We start from the raw sequence: 16,234 nt of genomic DNA, 5'->3' as shown, positions 1-16,234 counted from the left end.
TGCTTTTTTTCTGGTTGAATTTCTGCAGCTTATAAACTAGGTTAAAAATGATATGTTAATGGAAACTTGTATCACTCAGAACTGATGTCATTTCTCTTCTGAAAAGTTGCAATTACCCAATACCACTCTCGAACCTGCAGCAATGAGACCCCTCTTGGCTGCCGCATAATTAAGCTGTCACTAACCCAACTAGGTATCGGGATTTTTCTCTTTAGTGATTATATGATATAAATATTATTTGAGATGCTATATCACGTCTGGTCAAAGATGCTGGGAAAAAAGAAGAAGAAGAAATCAGAATCACAATTTGAATGGAACTGAGTGCATGCTACGTTTATGAATTACAGAACGTTTGTTTGATACTTAATACAGAAGGTGACAAGCCCACGTTGTGAGATGATTTCTTGAGAGCTAATTGCAGCAACCACCACTGAAAGTGGTTTTCAGGGCTTGACCACCACCTCCCATTTTGGGTGGTGGGTTCCTTCACAGTATGATTGATGAGTACTTACGGGCTATCAAGTTATATATATATATATATATATATATATATATATATATATATATATATATATATATATATATATAGAGAGAGAGAGAGAGAGAGAGAGAGAGAGAGAGAGGCTTTTAGGATGATATCATGCTATTTCTAGCTATCTCTATCCCATGTAGCCTAGGTAAACTAAACCTGAAAAGGAGAGGTTTATTGGTCGAAGAAGTTCGATGATTTTATTGATTTAGTGTTTTTTTCATGGTATTTTTTAAATAGAAATATATTAAATAATTATTTTTAAAAATTATTTATTTATTATAGTTTGTATTTTAAAATCATTGAAAACACCTAAAAAACATCAATTTATTGTTTTTTTTAATTAAAAACAAAAAGTATCACAATAATAAACGGTGATTATTATGAGTTTGAATTTAGTAATAATACAAAAAAAATATATTGTTTTGATTATAAAATTAATAAAAGAGGGGTGTTTTTAAAGTAATCTAAAAAGATAATTTAATATTAATTAATACATAAACTAATCCAAAAATGTTTTTATTGTTGAATGAAAAAACAATTAGCTTATAACTAGGTATTTTTTTTATCACCTTTTATTCTTACATTCACGGCTATATATATATATATATATATATATATATATATATATATATATATATATATATATGTCGTTCACTAAAGGATACTTGATATGTGACTGAAGCTAGCAGGTTCATCATTGATAGCTTGCAGGTTAGATTAATGGGGGGGAAATGTCTGCTCGATTAATCTTCTTTAATTATACATAATTCTGTTCTATAAAATCGAGTGAAAGAAAGAGTTTATCAAAACGAAGAAAATCAAGAACAATATTTATCCAAGTTAGCAAAATTCATGGTGTAAACAGGTTTAGATTGATGTTAGTGCATGTAAAAATAATTCTGTTCTAGATTGATTGCTTCCACGAAATTCATGGTCTCGTAATTGATCTAAAATTAGATTTAGGTTACGAGATTATCGGGTTAACTTGTGAGTTGGCAATTGGCAAGTTGGTTATTTTTATTAAAATAATATCTTTTTATTTTTTAAAATTGACAGCCAACTTAACTTAGATCATGTTTTAAATAGCAGATTTCTTTGATCAACAGGAAGAGCAAAGAGTAACAGCAGGGCGGGCGCTGCAGAAGTCCAAGATGCTCCATCTTCAAGCACAGTCTGTGAACAGTGTAAATTAGGTTTATGTTAGTGATGTTCATTTTCAGAACCAAAATTAACTTGTTCATAAGATTAATGCTCCTCTACTTGCTCTATTATAAGTGTGACAGTGACAGTGACAGTGTCCTCTCATGCTCCTTCACGTTTTCTTGCCTTGCAGCTCTAAGTTCTTCATCTTCTCCGGCGTGTCTCGCAGCAGCTTCTTGTTTTTTGTTTTTATTTTTATTTTTTCGGGGGCTATATATGCTACTTGAGGCGGGTGATTTCACCTTTAAATATTGCGTTGCCGGAAAATATACATGTAATTAATTAATACTTGCTCGTACCATGCACCATCTATTGGAACTGCAAATTTCCATTCAATATCTACACATGGAGCTGTAGTTTTAACTCTAGATCTTTCTTTTGAGGCGCTTTTAAGTTGCAGTAATCATTTTTAGTTTGGATTGATTTTTATTTTAATAATTAAATCAAATTTTTTTTAAAAAAAGCAAAACCGAACTGAAATCTGTTCAAATCGACCGATTTCAGTTCGATTCTTTTAGAACAAAACCGGTTCAAATAAATTTGACTTGGTTTTTTTAGTTTATCTTGGTTTTAGCTCGGTTTTGCTCGGTTTTTTTTCCAGTTTGGCTCGGGTTTTTTCTAGTTTGGGTTCGAGATAGTTTATTTTTTCGGTTTTAAACTTATAAAACTGAAACCGAACCGGTCGGTTTTTAAAAAATTTAATTAGCTTTTTTTAAAAAAATTTTAATTTTTTTCTTACCGAGTTTGCTGCAAAAATAATCAGCAAAAATAATCATTAAGACGAAAGTGAACTTAAAGATGCCAAAAGGTGCGTATAGGCCTCATACAAAAATCCAAAACGTCATTTAAACTTAATTAAAAACACATAAATCTGATAGATTAAAAACTGACAAATATTTTTTATAAAAATTATAACAAAATCTAATTTTAAAAAAAATAGTGATGAAGTTAATTTAAATGTAATAGGGCCCATGTTATTTTACCGGCAATAATTCAAGCACGATTCACCATAAATCTCAATATATTAGCCACAAAAATAAACAAAAGTTAATAAAAAAAATTCACAAACTTAGTTTGAGTTAAAAGGTATATCGATCAATTCTTCACTTCCAAATAAAATAATTAGAATTTTATAAATCATGCCATGGGAAAATGATGAGCAAGTAATTTTGACATAAATATTTATAAATTAAAAAGGTTTTAGAAAGACATGGTTTTAGCATATGTATTCTAAATAAAACACTTGGTTTTGTTTGACAATCAAACCAAGAGTAATATAGGTCTAACAAACATGTCAGAATTAATATACTTCGGTCTGACAATCAATCAAATTCGAGATAATATAAGCTTGATGGATATGACAGTCCCAAGATATTTAGATATGGCAATTAACTAGATCCAATGCAATATGACCTAGTGAATATTCCAAATCCAAGACACTCGAGTCTGACAATTAGTCAAATCCAAGGTAATATAAGCTTAAAAAACATGTCAGGCCCAATACACTTTGATTTGACAAACAACCAGACCCAAGACAATATAAATTTAACAAATATGTCAGGCTCAAGACACGTCAAGCCCCAGGATAATAGTGAACATGTCAGGTTCAAAACACTTGGGTTTGGCAATTAGCCAAACCCAAAGCACTTAGATTTAAAGACTATCGAGTTTTACAACTATGTGTCGGACCTTAAATGATTTTCTAAATTAAAAGAATTGTAGGCATGAAAATCATCATACCTCTCCATCTAGAATAATTATATAAAGTAATGATTTTCCTACACTTATAAATGTATAAAAGTTTTCCTAAGAAACATATCATATTTATTATCTCGTTAATGATATATAAGAGATTTCTCTCTCATTAATATTACTGAAAACAAAATACTTTTTAGTCCTTTCCTTTTATAAAGATGACAAGATTTAAAAGTATAAATACTCAATGAATCATCCAGGTTAGGGTTCAAAACTTTTTATCTCTTAAGAAAACTTATATATATATTTTTCAGAGCATTAACCATCTTAAAACTTAAGAACAGAACAAATATATTTTTTCCTTGAATCTAGAGCTTTTTTTAAAGTTATTTATTGTCTTTCGCATAAAAATACTGATTTTATTATCAGAGAGTCTTTAAATCCTTTCTACTGAGATTGTTTTTGCAAATACTGATATTTCTACCATTAATTTAGTATTTCCTGATCAAAAATGAAGAAAACCAATTACTTTCGTATTAATTCATCACTATCATAAACTATCATAAACACTAAATAACCTACTGTAAAAGATGATACAAATTGGAATTTGTTAAAGAGGTTGAGAGACTTAGGGTTGTAAGAAAGAAGAGGTGGCAATAAATAAAAAGTGAATGAGAACGTAAGTTGTATTTTTACAATTACCACCATCACGATGAGTATTTCAATGATGCGTTTAGTTAGTGTTTAATTTTAGATGAAAAAATATATAAAAATAAATGTATTTTTTAAATAATTTTAAAATAAATAACTTCTTCATTTTTTATATCAAGAAACAGTAATTAAATACTATTTAAAAGCTTTTGATGATAAAATAACAGCGAAAGAGGGTCCAACTTTGAATGATACTCATCTAACATAAAAACTAAAAAAGAAAAAAGAAAAAAAAATGCTCAGCAAACCATTAAAGTGGCCTGAGTGTAGCAGTAATACTATAATACAACCAAATTATGAAGTAAAGTCCAAACAACAACAATAATATAATTACTGTTCCATAACGTCAAAATGACATTTTTCATGTAAATTGGTATTACCTCCCTTACCACCCTAAAAAGGTAAAGAATATTCTCTAAATTCTAAAAAATAAAAATTATAAAAAATAGGTTCAAATTCCAATTCTTAAAAAAAAACCCACAATTGAAGGAAAGATAGTTTTCTTTAAATAGAATTATTGAATCAATATTTGCTGAATTATATTCAGCAAATATAGAGAAAACAAAAGGCTATGTCTGTGGAATCATGTGGAGACTATAGGACGTTTATATTACAGTAAGAATTCCAGCTTGGAAGACTGGAATAATTTTACGTGTTTGTATTTATACCATGACATCTGAATTTATGATATTAGTACAGTCTAGCAGTTCACTACGGTATTCTAACAATTTATCTATTCCGCATGCAGTGTTTTCTGGAAACTTAAAACTGTTACTTACAGCAATCTTATTGTCCAGTCATCAGAAACTTGGACAGCGGGTTTGCGGATGGTTACAACAGAAGATCCATATCTTCCTTCAAGCATAAGTTGCCCAAGTTCAACTTCAACCTTCTGATTTGCCGGTTCAATTTGAGCATTCTTTGGTCCAGGAGCGTAACCTAGCAGTATAATCCTTTCGATCATGCTCTTTGAAGAAAATTGGGATTTGCTACTGCTGGAGGGGGCTAGATTTATGGATGTAAGCTTTCCATTTGCAAAGACAAAGCGGCGATGGATGTAAGCCCCTTGCAAAAACTCAAAGCTTTTACCGTCATCCATGTAGAGTTCACCTTCAGCCGCTTGAGAACTGTTTACAGCTATCACCTGTACCAACAGAGATAGGACCAATCACTCATGCTTTCAATAACATTTAAGAGCATGTTATAAAGTCAATTACAGAATAAATTGTAACAAAATCACGGCAATCAGGGGGGGGGGGGGGGGGGAACCAAGATCCAACTTATCCCCATGTACTTTAGTAACAAAGAAAACAACTTGCTAAATTGGATAGCTCCTCAAAAAAGAACTTATAAAACAGTTGAAGAGAGTCCAAACACACGTTGCACTGCAGTGATGGCCAGGCAGAAAGATTTCTGGCAATTAGAATCATTTTTCCTATTTCACAATTGCATAAACAACCTCAAATCTGCTATTTATCGAACTACATTATGCTGATGTTTTTTTATGTCTAAACATAGATTTCTATCAGGGCCACTCTGATAAAGAACAAGGAGAACATAGTGATCATGATGATTCTGCATCACATGAGGATGGAAAATTTTTTGCCCATGACACAACTACGTGGCAGAAGTGGGGCTAGCTTGACTACCGAGGCAAGGTCAGGTAATTCAATGTCACACCTAAACTGAGTGGAAGAGATGGCTGACCTCAACTCAGACGGAGGTTTACTTCATCACCCACCCTCAAAAAAAAAAAAAAAAGGGAGAGAGAGAAGGGAAAAAATCTGCCTCAACATGCACATAGTCATCTATATACCATAACAAGACAGCCACCGCTACACCCTCCAGGACCAGAAGTTACCATGTAGAGGCAAGTTAAAAGAAATTCAAGAACAAAGTATATTAATGCTAAAATCCACAAAGTAGAAGGTTGAGACTGGCATGTCCCAACAAGCATCAGACCATTAGCTACATACCAAAGTATAAGGATCGTTCACCATCTGTGTTGAGCTTCGACGAAGCCGGTCTTTCCTGGGAATAATAGTTCCAGCCCTTTGGAAAGCAGGAACACTCTCTGCAGCCTCCAGCTTATGCGTTTTACCTCCCTTGTATGCATCTCCAGTTCTAATGTCATACCATAATTCTTTCCCTGGCAGGTAAACAGATGCATATTTTGCCCCCTGGACAGAAAAAAAACCATTGAAATTTTAATTTGAGGAGCAGAAGTAGAAGAAAAAATAAAATAAAGGGAAGACATTGAAATCAATCAAAAATATGTAGAGGTTTTGGTGGCAGTAGCACCTCGGTGTAGATTCCTTGCACCAGGAGGCTACTTCCAACCATGAAAGCCTCATCATTGCTAAAAGTAGCTTCATCAGAAGGAAACTCCATCCACAAGGGGCGCATAACAGGAAGACCAGTCGTGTTTGCCTCTCTAAATAATGTGTAGAAGTAAGGGAGCAACATGTAACGAACATGTATGGCCTCTCTTATTAGTCGTTTATTTTTCTCTCTGCGATCATTTAAAAGATATTCATTTACCATAGTTATTAGATAATCAACATACTTAAAATAAACAATGGACGAATACAATAAGGAAAAATAAACACTGGGAAAATAATAGGTTGTTACAAATAGAAAAAAATTATCAGGTTTCAAATTATCAGACTTGTGGCAAAAAAATAAAATATTAGGTGTCAAATTATCCAGACTTGTGGCACATGCCACCACAAAATTTTGCAGATTTATAAACAACAGATTTCAAAATATCTTTGATTTTCCAGCTTCACTCGGCATCTATATGAAGTCTGGTCCTTCTGTTTGGGCACGTGTGAATGGCATACACAAGAGTTCAAGACTATCAGCAGTATCACTTGAATTTATTGCTCTGAGACAACAATGGCCAGAAACACTTTACCACTGACATGATCTCCTGTTCACAAGCTCAAGGCACAAACATATAAAGTAAATGATTATCCTTTTAGTAAAACCAAGTGAGTTATTTCAGTTGGCAGATATGAATGCAACCAACTAGACATGTTTAGCAGACAAAAGCTGGCCGGACTAGGAAAGTTAAGCATCCACTGACCAAAGATCATTGCCAAAGCTTATCAGTTCCACAAATTCCCCTCTCAATTGGCTATATATTAGTAGATTCTAGGGCAATTTTAACACATTCGAGACCAACAATGTCACAAAGAACTCATAAACTAGCTATCTCACCAAGAAAATAATAAGAAACAAATAGGTACTAAAACATAGACTTAAATCCAAAAGGAAAGGAGGGAAAATGATAGCCAAGCAAAAGGTATCATGCCGTAATTACAACACAAAAATAAGGACAGAATACTCGAATAATGGGTATGCCTAGATTGAAAAAGGAAAGAAGAGTGAAGAATACACAACAATGTAAAACACCACTACCAATCATGAGTGCCCACCCTGCTAAATGGCTTCACGCACCAAGCACCAAAAAGGACATATAGTTGAGTGAGATAAATAGAAAAGTAGGAATTTAGTACCCAAATAACCAAGGTTCTCGTCTCTTGGTGTCCTGATGGGCATGGCCCCTGAAGAAAGGATAGAAAGCACCAAGTTGATACCAGCGAACTAATAACTCGGGCCCTGGGTTGCCAAAGTACCCACCAACATCCGCACCTAGAAGCCAGAGTTTGAAGAAATAACAAAATGATTAACCATGACCATCCATCAAAACAATACAAATGATAAGTTAAAAAAAAATTCCATTTACCAGAGAATGAAATTCCAGTGAGACCGAGAGTCAAAATCATTGGGACCGAAACCCTTAGGTGATCCCAATCTGCAGTGTTATCTCCTGTCCAGACAGATCCGTATCTTTGACTTCCAGGGAAGAAGGCTCTTGACAAAACAAAAGGCCTGTCATTCCCACCCCCACGCTTTAGAAGACCATTAGATGTTGCCATGTGGAAGTAGTAGCCGTAGGAATTATGCAACTCCCTGTGTTCTATGCCTCCCATGTGTAAAGCATCTCTTGGCATTGACACCTGATAACAACAGCCATTGAGTTCATTTAAACCCTTTTGTCTCTGTTTATCCGTTTAAAAATGTTATAATGGCAGAATTATCTTAAGCCCAGTTCAGAATACTCTGAAGAAGTGTGAGAAAAAGACAAGGCAACACCAAGAAATTCCAAAATTATCTGACAGCCTCTGCCCTGAATATTATCCTCGCCAGTCATTGCGGCCAGAACAGGAAAAGTAGTCACTATGAAAGTCTTTTTCCATCATTTAGGTTCTCAAGTTCATGGACAAAGGGCATCTTAGTAGCTAAGCCATCAAATAAATTCCTGGTTTCAATACAAGTATGCTACACCTTAGGGATTGCGATGGGAAAGTTCGTGTCAGCTACCACCACAGCTACAATAAACTGTCTGATACACAAAATAATCATTTTGATGCTTTCCTTCCTCAAGATATTGCTTTATCTCACATTATTATATTAAGCGGATGCCAAAATCTATCCACAAATCAAACATGCATACTCCTAGTAAATACAAGGCTTAGTCACCATTAACATTTAATTCTCAGTCTTTCTGGCAACAAATAGAAAGACTATAAAACTAGTCATATGTTATCAGCTACCAACTGATATAAATAAAGAAATGTAGAACATATAATCAATGGCAGTATAAAAGGGAAGGAAAGAATAATATAAGGAGCATACCTCAGGACCATTGAACACAGAAGGCTCATTCATATCATTCCAAATATATAATGAAGGAGTCGAACCGACATAATTCTTGTACGAGAACTTATCACCCCACCACGACCTAATTTCAGGATTAACCATATCCAAGTAAGATGATGAACCAGGCCAGCACCACCCATCAAAATCCTTCCCACTAGCATCCTTCACATAATACCCTTTCTCGGTAGCCTCCTTATGCAACCTAAACGAATTATCCCTCTTAATATGAGGATCCACGATTGTCACCATATGCCTCCCTTTCGCCGCCAACTTCTTTTGCATCTCCTCCGGGTGTGGAAACAACACTGAATCCCACGTAAAATACCTTCTACCATCCGTATGGTCAATATCAAGCCACAAAACATCATACGGAATATCATGTTCATCAAACTTGGCATCCACATTCTCCACATCCTCTTCATCTCTATAATTCCACCTAGATTGATGATATGCAATCGAAAACATCTGAGGCATCGAAGCTCTCCCCGTCACACTCGTATACTGCCTCACGATATCTTTCGGACCCGGACCAACAAAGAAAAACGCATCAACAATCCCCGCCTCACTCATCCAAAACGTATCAATCCTCTTCTGCTTCACCCACTCAATCCCAGACTCCGCATCCCACCCATCTCCCAACACATCAATCTGCATTTCCGCAGCATTCAACCAAAAAAACCCCGCGCTCCTCCCTTCTTTCCCATGCGAAATCATCAACGGAATCGACCCATACAATCCAAATGGAGACTCACTCAAATACTCAAACACATCCAAATTAAACAACCTATACGGCTCCAAACCCTTCTCCACTCCTGGCCCTCTAGTCGGCTTCAATGCCAAACTCGTGGCGCGTTCCGGAATCCCAGAAACAAATTCAGCATTATAAAACGACACATCAAAGCTAATCGACTGCGGACCATACGGCCTCGTGTCGGTATGACCCCTAAATCTCTCTTCCCAAGTCTCACTATCTTCTTCTCCTTCTTTTTTCACTCTTAATTGCTCGAAATCGAATAGTTGATGAGAATTCAACGAAATTAACTTCTGGTTACCCGATTGCTTATCGCGAACGTAAATCTCGAAAGGATCGTGACGGAGTACAGCGTCGTAACCTTCCGATAAGTAAACAACCGTTGACGGAGAGGATTCGTCGTTAAGAGTTTCCGTTGAGAGTCGTTGGAGCCAGATTTTGTTAGACTCGAACTCTGGGATGATGACGTCAGGAACCTGAAACCGTGTTTTAGAAGCGGGTGGGTCGGAGTGGTCATAATCTTCGTCGATTTTCAGACGGAGGATTCCGTCATGGTAGACCGAGAGGGAGAGGATCAAGGGTCGGACTTGGTCTTCATGTTTAGAGAGGAGAGTGGCGGTGAGGTCGCCGTTGGAGATGGCGATGTTGTGAGGGGTTAAAGTGCACCCGCCGGGGGAGCGGGAGCGGGAGCGGGCGCGTTTGCAGAAGGGAGTTTGGTTGCAGTTGCGGAACTCGTCTCGTTTGAAAGAAAGGACTGTTTGGGAGGAGAGAAAGAGGAGGGAGAGGAGGAGGGAATTAAGGGGTTTCATTGGAGAAGAAAGTAAGAGAGGAGAGGTGCATGGGATGGAAAAATGGAGGAGGACATTATGCGATGACTATAAGCTAGTAGACTTTAGTAGAGAAGAGTAGAAACAGAAGAAGAAATAATAATAAAAAAAAAAAAAAATTATATATATATATATATAATTTTTTAAAAATAATTTTTTATATGTTCAAGTAACATAACCGTTTATCTTCTCAACAATATATTTTATTTGAATTTTTTATTTGATTTATAATACAAAATTTAATTTATAAAATTCAAATTAAACTATAGAATAGTTTTTATAATTATCTTCTAATAATAATATATTTTTATTAAAAAAAAAATTAACAAAGGTAGAGAGAGAGAGAGAGAGAGAGAGAGAGAGAGAGAGAGAGAGAGAGAGAGAGAGAGAGATTTAAAGAGAAAGGATGTGAAAGATTTCCCTCCATTTTATGACTTTTCTCGAGGAATGTAGGTTCGAGGAATGTAGGTTATGCTTCCAAAGATCCAAAATCAATAGATAAAAAGCTATCTTAGTAGTTGATAAACAACCGCTATCAAGAACATAAAAATGGAAGCAGGAAATTCAAGCAAGAAATCCTCATCTGCAAAAAGGAGAGATACATGAAGATCACAATAGCAGCAATCCCGCAGAGGTGATCACGGCAGCACCATTGATAGCTTTGCAGGAAGACAGTGAGACGGTGAGAGAGAAGAAAATAGACAGAGAGAGTAATACAAGAAGCGAAGGAGAGAGATCATCCTTCAGTTAGTCACGCAGTCGATTCTTCTATGATTACAGAGTAATGAAAAGCAGCCTTCCTTTTCTTTGTTTCGATCATCAATCCATAGAAAGGTGGATATAGCGGTATGGAAGAACACTCCGGCCAGTTATGATTCCTGTTGCTGTGACCATATATATAAGCTTCCTACTGATCTGCAAATCGAGATGAGGAATTTAATTTAATTAATTGCTGTAAAAATATACTTCTATTTTAACTTTTTTAAATTTACGAATTGAATCATTAAATTTAACGTATTCAATTTAGAAAAATTATAAAGTTTAATTTTTAAAAATAAAATAATTTTTTTTCAAAAATAATAAATAAAAAAATCAAAATCAAAATCATTATCACAACTATCAGTAATGAGTAATATTATTCCTATTGTTGTTATAGTCATTATCATCACCATAATAATTATTATTATTGTTATTATTAATAATAATAGCAGTATTTTCATTAATAATATTATTATTTTAATCGTCATCATCACTTATTACTATTATTATTGTCTATTATCACCACATGAAATTGAGATAACACTGTAAAAAAATTAGAAAAATAAATAACAAAAGCTCAATCCCTAATAAACTCAATATTAAAAGATAAAATTGAAAAAAAATATAAAAAAAACCTAAAAAAACATTCAAGTTAATCTAGACTAACCTTTCAAACTCATGATTCAGGTCTTGAGGACAGAATTACTTCATAGAAAACAAACGCAAAAAAATCATGATATCAAATTCTTGATCAATATAATATTGAAAGATGAATTGAAAATGAAAATTTTAATTAAAAAAATAAAAAAAAACAAATAGTAATAAAAAAATAAGGATCAAATTTGACATAAAAATAAAAATAAAATTAAATGTTGAGAAATAAAATTAAAAAATAAAGTTAATTAATAAAATGACTCAAAATATAATAAATTGTAATTGAAAGAATGATAATAAAATCTAATAAGAAAAAAAAATGATAGAAAGTGGAATCGTAAAAACTCAATTAAAATAGATAGTAATAAAAAGAATGAGAATCAAATATGATAAATAAAAAAATTTTAAGGATAATAAAATTAAAAAAAAATTATAATTTTTCTAAATATAAGAATAGTGATGACCAAATACAAATAAAAAATGCTACTTTAAAAATTTAAAGATTTATAAAGTGAAAGAAAAAGAGAAAGAAAAAAAAATGTTATCATCACCAAATTAAAGGTCAATAGTCAAGGTCAATAGTCTACAAGTGCCGCCTAAAAAAAAGAGTCCATCAAGATTACTGAAAATAATAACTAATAAATCTTCTGGAAAAACTAATCAATCTGAATAATTAACATTAATAACTAATCTATTGTTCTAATTCACAATATAAGGAGTGTGCGTCCACAAAGATTCACTAATTAATTTTAACTGTGTATTTATTTAGTGTTAACTAATTTATTTAGTTTTAATTATGTATTTATTTAGATTGTGTGTTTAGTATTATGATATATAATATTTTTAAAAAATATTATTCATTTAAAAACACATTAATTTTTTATTTTTTAACATAAAAACCATAAAAATACATTAGTTTACTGTTTTTTTATGACAAATACTTTTTTTAAAATGCATAAAAATACAGTTACAAACACAGTACCAAAGAAACTATTATTCCACCACTGGAAGAGAACTAAAGTGGAAAAAGGAAAAAGCCTGGGAAACACAGCCACTCAAAATATTGCTTTCTCGACACTGGCACCACATAATTGCTAGGCTGGCATGTCCCATTTCCCGATTGATATTGAGGCATCACCATCAATTGATCCATCCAAGAAATGTGACAAATAAGGAGGCTCTGGTTGCTTGATTATACCCTTCCAAATCACGGTAGCTTTGGATAATACAGTTTAATCCTGAACTGAAGATTGTTTGTAATTTCATCCTCTGCATTGAGTGTTTTTCTGTACTACTGGATCACGTAAAAGTAACTATATACCATGTGTCCGTCTGCTTCTGGTTGTTAGCTAGAGGTTTTTCAGGTCGCTTTCCTTCACAAAAAGTCCATGGAAGCCGTAAGGAACCCGCCGAGGTAACTTTACGGCAGCCACAATATCAAGATCGGGTGATCTTGCATCCATCACCAAGAACTTGGACTCTCCTGCCATCTCATCATGAACATATGACACCACGTACCCATCATCTTCCTCTGCCTCTGGATTCTCAGGCTCCCTTGCTACAAAGAAAGGCTCTCCGCCATAGCATCTTGGCCCATATATCCTGCTAGCCACCGTGCATTCCTGCCGCTCTCCTTTGGAAACATCCAGCTTCACCACCCCTGATATCTTTGGCATAGGGTCACCTATTGCTGCATACACAAATCTGTTCTTTTTTCCCAAATAAGCTGGGTTAATCACCCCAAAGTCCAGGTTTCTAGCTGAAACTGGGTTTCTGGTAACTATGCCTGTTTTCAAGTCTATTCTCACTTTCTCAACCAAGGCATGGATAAGGTCCATTCGCTCCAGTGTGTGTTCTACTGATAAAATGTTTGGTGCTAACATGACTATGGCATCTTCTTCATCCCATGCGTTGATTGCGTGTATGACGTTGAAACCTGGCACATCGAACCATTTCATCTCTGACTCATCCTTTGCATATCGAGGGATGATTCCAAGCCTAGGTACTTTGGCTGGGTCCGAACCCACAGGTGAGCCTCCTCCAAATATCATTTCCATGGGGTTCATCCCAATCTGTATGTCGGCAAATATAGCGTATTTGCTGCTAATTCCAAAGTCATGGAGGAAAGAAGGTCTCGTCATGGAAAATATGGGAACATCTGGTTGTTTATTTCCATTTTTATCGAAGTGAAAGTATGTTAGAAATGGAGGGACGGGGCCATATCTGAAAGCAAAGGCCTCCCCTGTCTCCAAGTCTGTCTTGGGGTGAGCAGTCATGCTCATCAGCAGCTTCCCATCAAAATCATGACGACCCAGCGTCTCTATGTCTCCATTGGATGTCAAACGCACAGCGTAGGGTAGATCCGACTCGCCAAGTGCGTACAGTCGGTTGCCAAAATAAGCCAAGCTAGTGTTTGCTAGACCAATACCGTTAGCTGGATTGAATTGGCCAGCTAGAATTCGAACAGCAGACAGAGCGCCGCGAGCTGCGGAGGCAGCGAGTCCATTGAATCCAGAGAAGACATTTGGAAGAAGCGGAGCCCCAGCATCACGCTCCAATGTATATTTGTAAGTCTTGACGTAGCGACTGCAAAGAGTGGCTTTCCCTTGGGAGATCCTGATGGAGTGAAGCATGCCATCCCCATCGAATAAGTGGTAAGGTCCTCGAGGGAGGTACTGAGGATTAGGGCCATTGCGGATGTACGCACCATCAAGGCATGATGGTAGAGATCCTTGGATTACCTCGCACTCAGTTGGAGGTAGTTCATCAACTGGAGCAAAGTTATCACTGAGTACGTATCTAGGATCAACTGATGGCCGAAGCGGAGGGTCTATGAAGTTGTTGATGACGTCTTCCAGTACATTGAACATCATAGTGGGCTGGTTTGGCTCTACAACTCGTCTATCATTTGCAGGAGATTTCCTTGTTGTTGATGATTTTGTTGCAGCAGGCAAGGCTGTCGTTGATGATGCAGGGCGTGAAGTTCTGCTGGTGGTAGGTCTTGTGATCGAGTTGTGGGTTTTTTCTTCAATCCTAACTGATGATACAATGAGGGGAGGAGGATGACGAGATAGAAATGATGGTGTAGTTGTGACAGCAGATTTAGGAATGGCCATTGCCACGGCACCTGTGAGGAGCTTTGAAGCTTGGATTGCAGAGAGGAAAGAGGAAGATGAGGCATCCATTTTGTTGCCTTCAATTCGCAATTAAAGCATTAAAGATAGAGAAGGAAAGCTGAAGAATAAGTGACGTCCAGGGGTCGTGTGGGGTCGGGTTGTCTTTATAACTGCCACCGTTTGTTTTGATATTGAGGCAATATTAATAATTGTATTTCTGTGCTTTTCAAAAAAACAATTTATATATTTTAAATTAATTTCTTTTGATATTTTGATATTATTTTGATTAGTTAATATTAAAATAATTTTTTTAAAATAAAAAATATTAGTTTAACATATAAAAAAACAATTTAAAAAATAATAATAATAAAAAGGATTAGTCTCGAGCCGAGACGTGGAGGAGGATACCTGGTACAACAAAAAATAATAATAATAAAAATAATAATAATAACTAACTCTTCCTTTCTTCTCTGTGGGATACACTCAGCTCCTTGGATTCACTTCCTTGGGGTCCAGTAGGAGAAGAATATGTGGCAATGTATGTATGGCCTTCGACATCGATCCTCGCTTGAGTTCAAAATATCTCCGATAAATGTCACGTTAATTTTGGGATTTTCATGACTTCAATTTTGGTTAAAAAATAATATTCGTGTGTTATTAGTTTATAAGTAGGGTTGAGTTAAAAAATAATTAAAAAAACCAAATCATAAAAAAAAATCAATTATAATTTTTAAAAAGCGACTGGTTCGGTTTTATAAATTTGAAATCGAAAAAACTAAAAAATTTATTTTATTTTGTTATGATAAAAAAAAAATGAAAACCAGTTAAAAATTAATTAAATATTAAAAAATAAAATTAAACATAAAAATCTATAAAATTCCAACACTAAACAATAGAATCAAGAAAAAAATCAAAAGAAAATACATACAAAAAATTAAATCATGGTGCGGACATTGAATAGCCCAACTGTACTGGTCAGGGGTGTTTGGTTCTACGGTTAGGTAGTACTTTTTAGAAAAAATAATATTTTTTACTAAAATTTCTTTTTATATATATTTTTTATTGATATAATATATTAGTGTCAAAAATAATTTTTTTAAAATAATAATAATAATAATATTTAATACATTTCTAAAAAAACAAACCTATTATTACCATCACAAACACTCCTAGGCCAGGACTGCATGGTTGGGCAAATAAACAACAATAATCTTTATCTTCGAGATCAGGGTAAAATTTGTTCGCCTCCTCGAGTACAATG

The 16,234-nt window shown here is 34.6% G+C and overlaps 2 protein-coding genes across 2 annotated transcripts; both read right to left on the bottom strand.

The window, feature by feature from the left end:
• Positions 1-4,716: 4,716 nt before the first annotated feature.
• Positions 4,717-10,535, bottom strand: LOC133695020 (probable glucan 1,3-alpha-glucosidase). Its single transcript, XM_062116758.1, has 6 exons — positions 8,843-10,535; positions 7,890-8,163; positions 7,660-7,795; positions 6,440-6,650; positions 6,115-6,318; positions 4,717-5,282 (listed from the first exon to the last, which is right to left on the bottom strand). Exons 1-6 carry the CDS (start codon positions 10,424-10,426, stop codon positions 4,914-4,916), a joined length of 2,778 nt encoding a protein of 925 aa, XP_061972742.1. The 5' UTR covers positions 10,427-10,535; the 3' UTR covers positions 4,717-4,913.
• A 2,289-nt stretch (positions 10,536-12,824) lies between these two features.
• On the bottom strand, positions 12,825-15,081 carry LOC133694778 (probable carotenoid cleavage dioxygenase 4, chloroplastic). Its single transcript, XM_062116472.1, has one exon. The coding sequence runs from the start codon at positions 15,040-15,042 to the stop codon at positions 13,207-13,209; it is 1,836 nt and encodes a 611-aa protein (XP_061972456.1). The 5' UTR covers positions 15,043-15,081; the 3' UTR covers positions 12,825-13,206.
• Between the last annotated feature and the right edge of the window lie 1,153 nt (positions 15,082-16,234).

Source organism: Populus nigra, chromosome 5 (genome assembly GCF_951802175.1).
Source record: "Populus nigra chromosome 5, ddPopNigr1.1, whole genome shotgun sequence".
NCBI lineage: Eukaryota > Viridiplantae > Streptophyta > Magnoliopsida > Malpighiales > Salicaceae > Populus > Populus nigra.
The sequence above is the reverse complement of the archived record's forward strand: the minus strand, read 5'-3'. Positions and strand labels throughout refer to the sequence as shown.

Coding starts and splice junctions, on each gene's coding strand:
- LOC133695020 (XM_062116758.1), bottom strand. CDS start 10,426: ATGAAACCCCTTAATTCCCTCCTCCTCTCCCTCCTCTTTCTCTCCTCC. Junction 8,164..8,842: donor CTGTGTTCAATGGTCCTGAG/GTATGCTCCTTA, acceptor TGTTGTTATCAG/GTGTCAATGCCAAGAGATGC. Junction 7,796..7,889: donor CACTGGAATTTCATTCTCTG/GTAAATGGAATT, acceptor TCTGGCTTCTAG/GTGCGGATGTTGGTGGGTAC.
- LOC133694778 (XM_062116472.1), bottom strand. CDS start 15,042: ATGGATGCCTCATCTTCCTCTTTCCTCTCTGCAATCCAAGCTTCAAAG.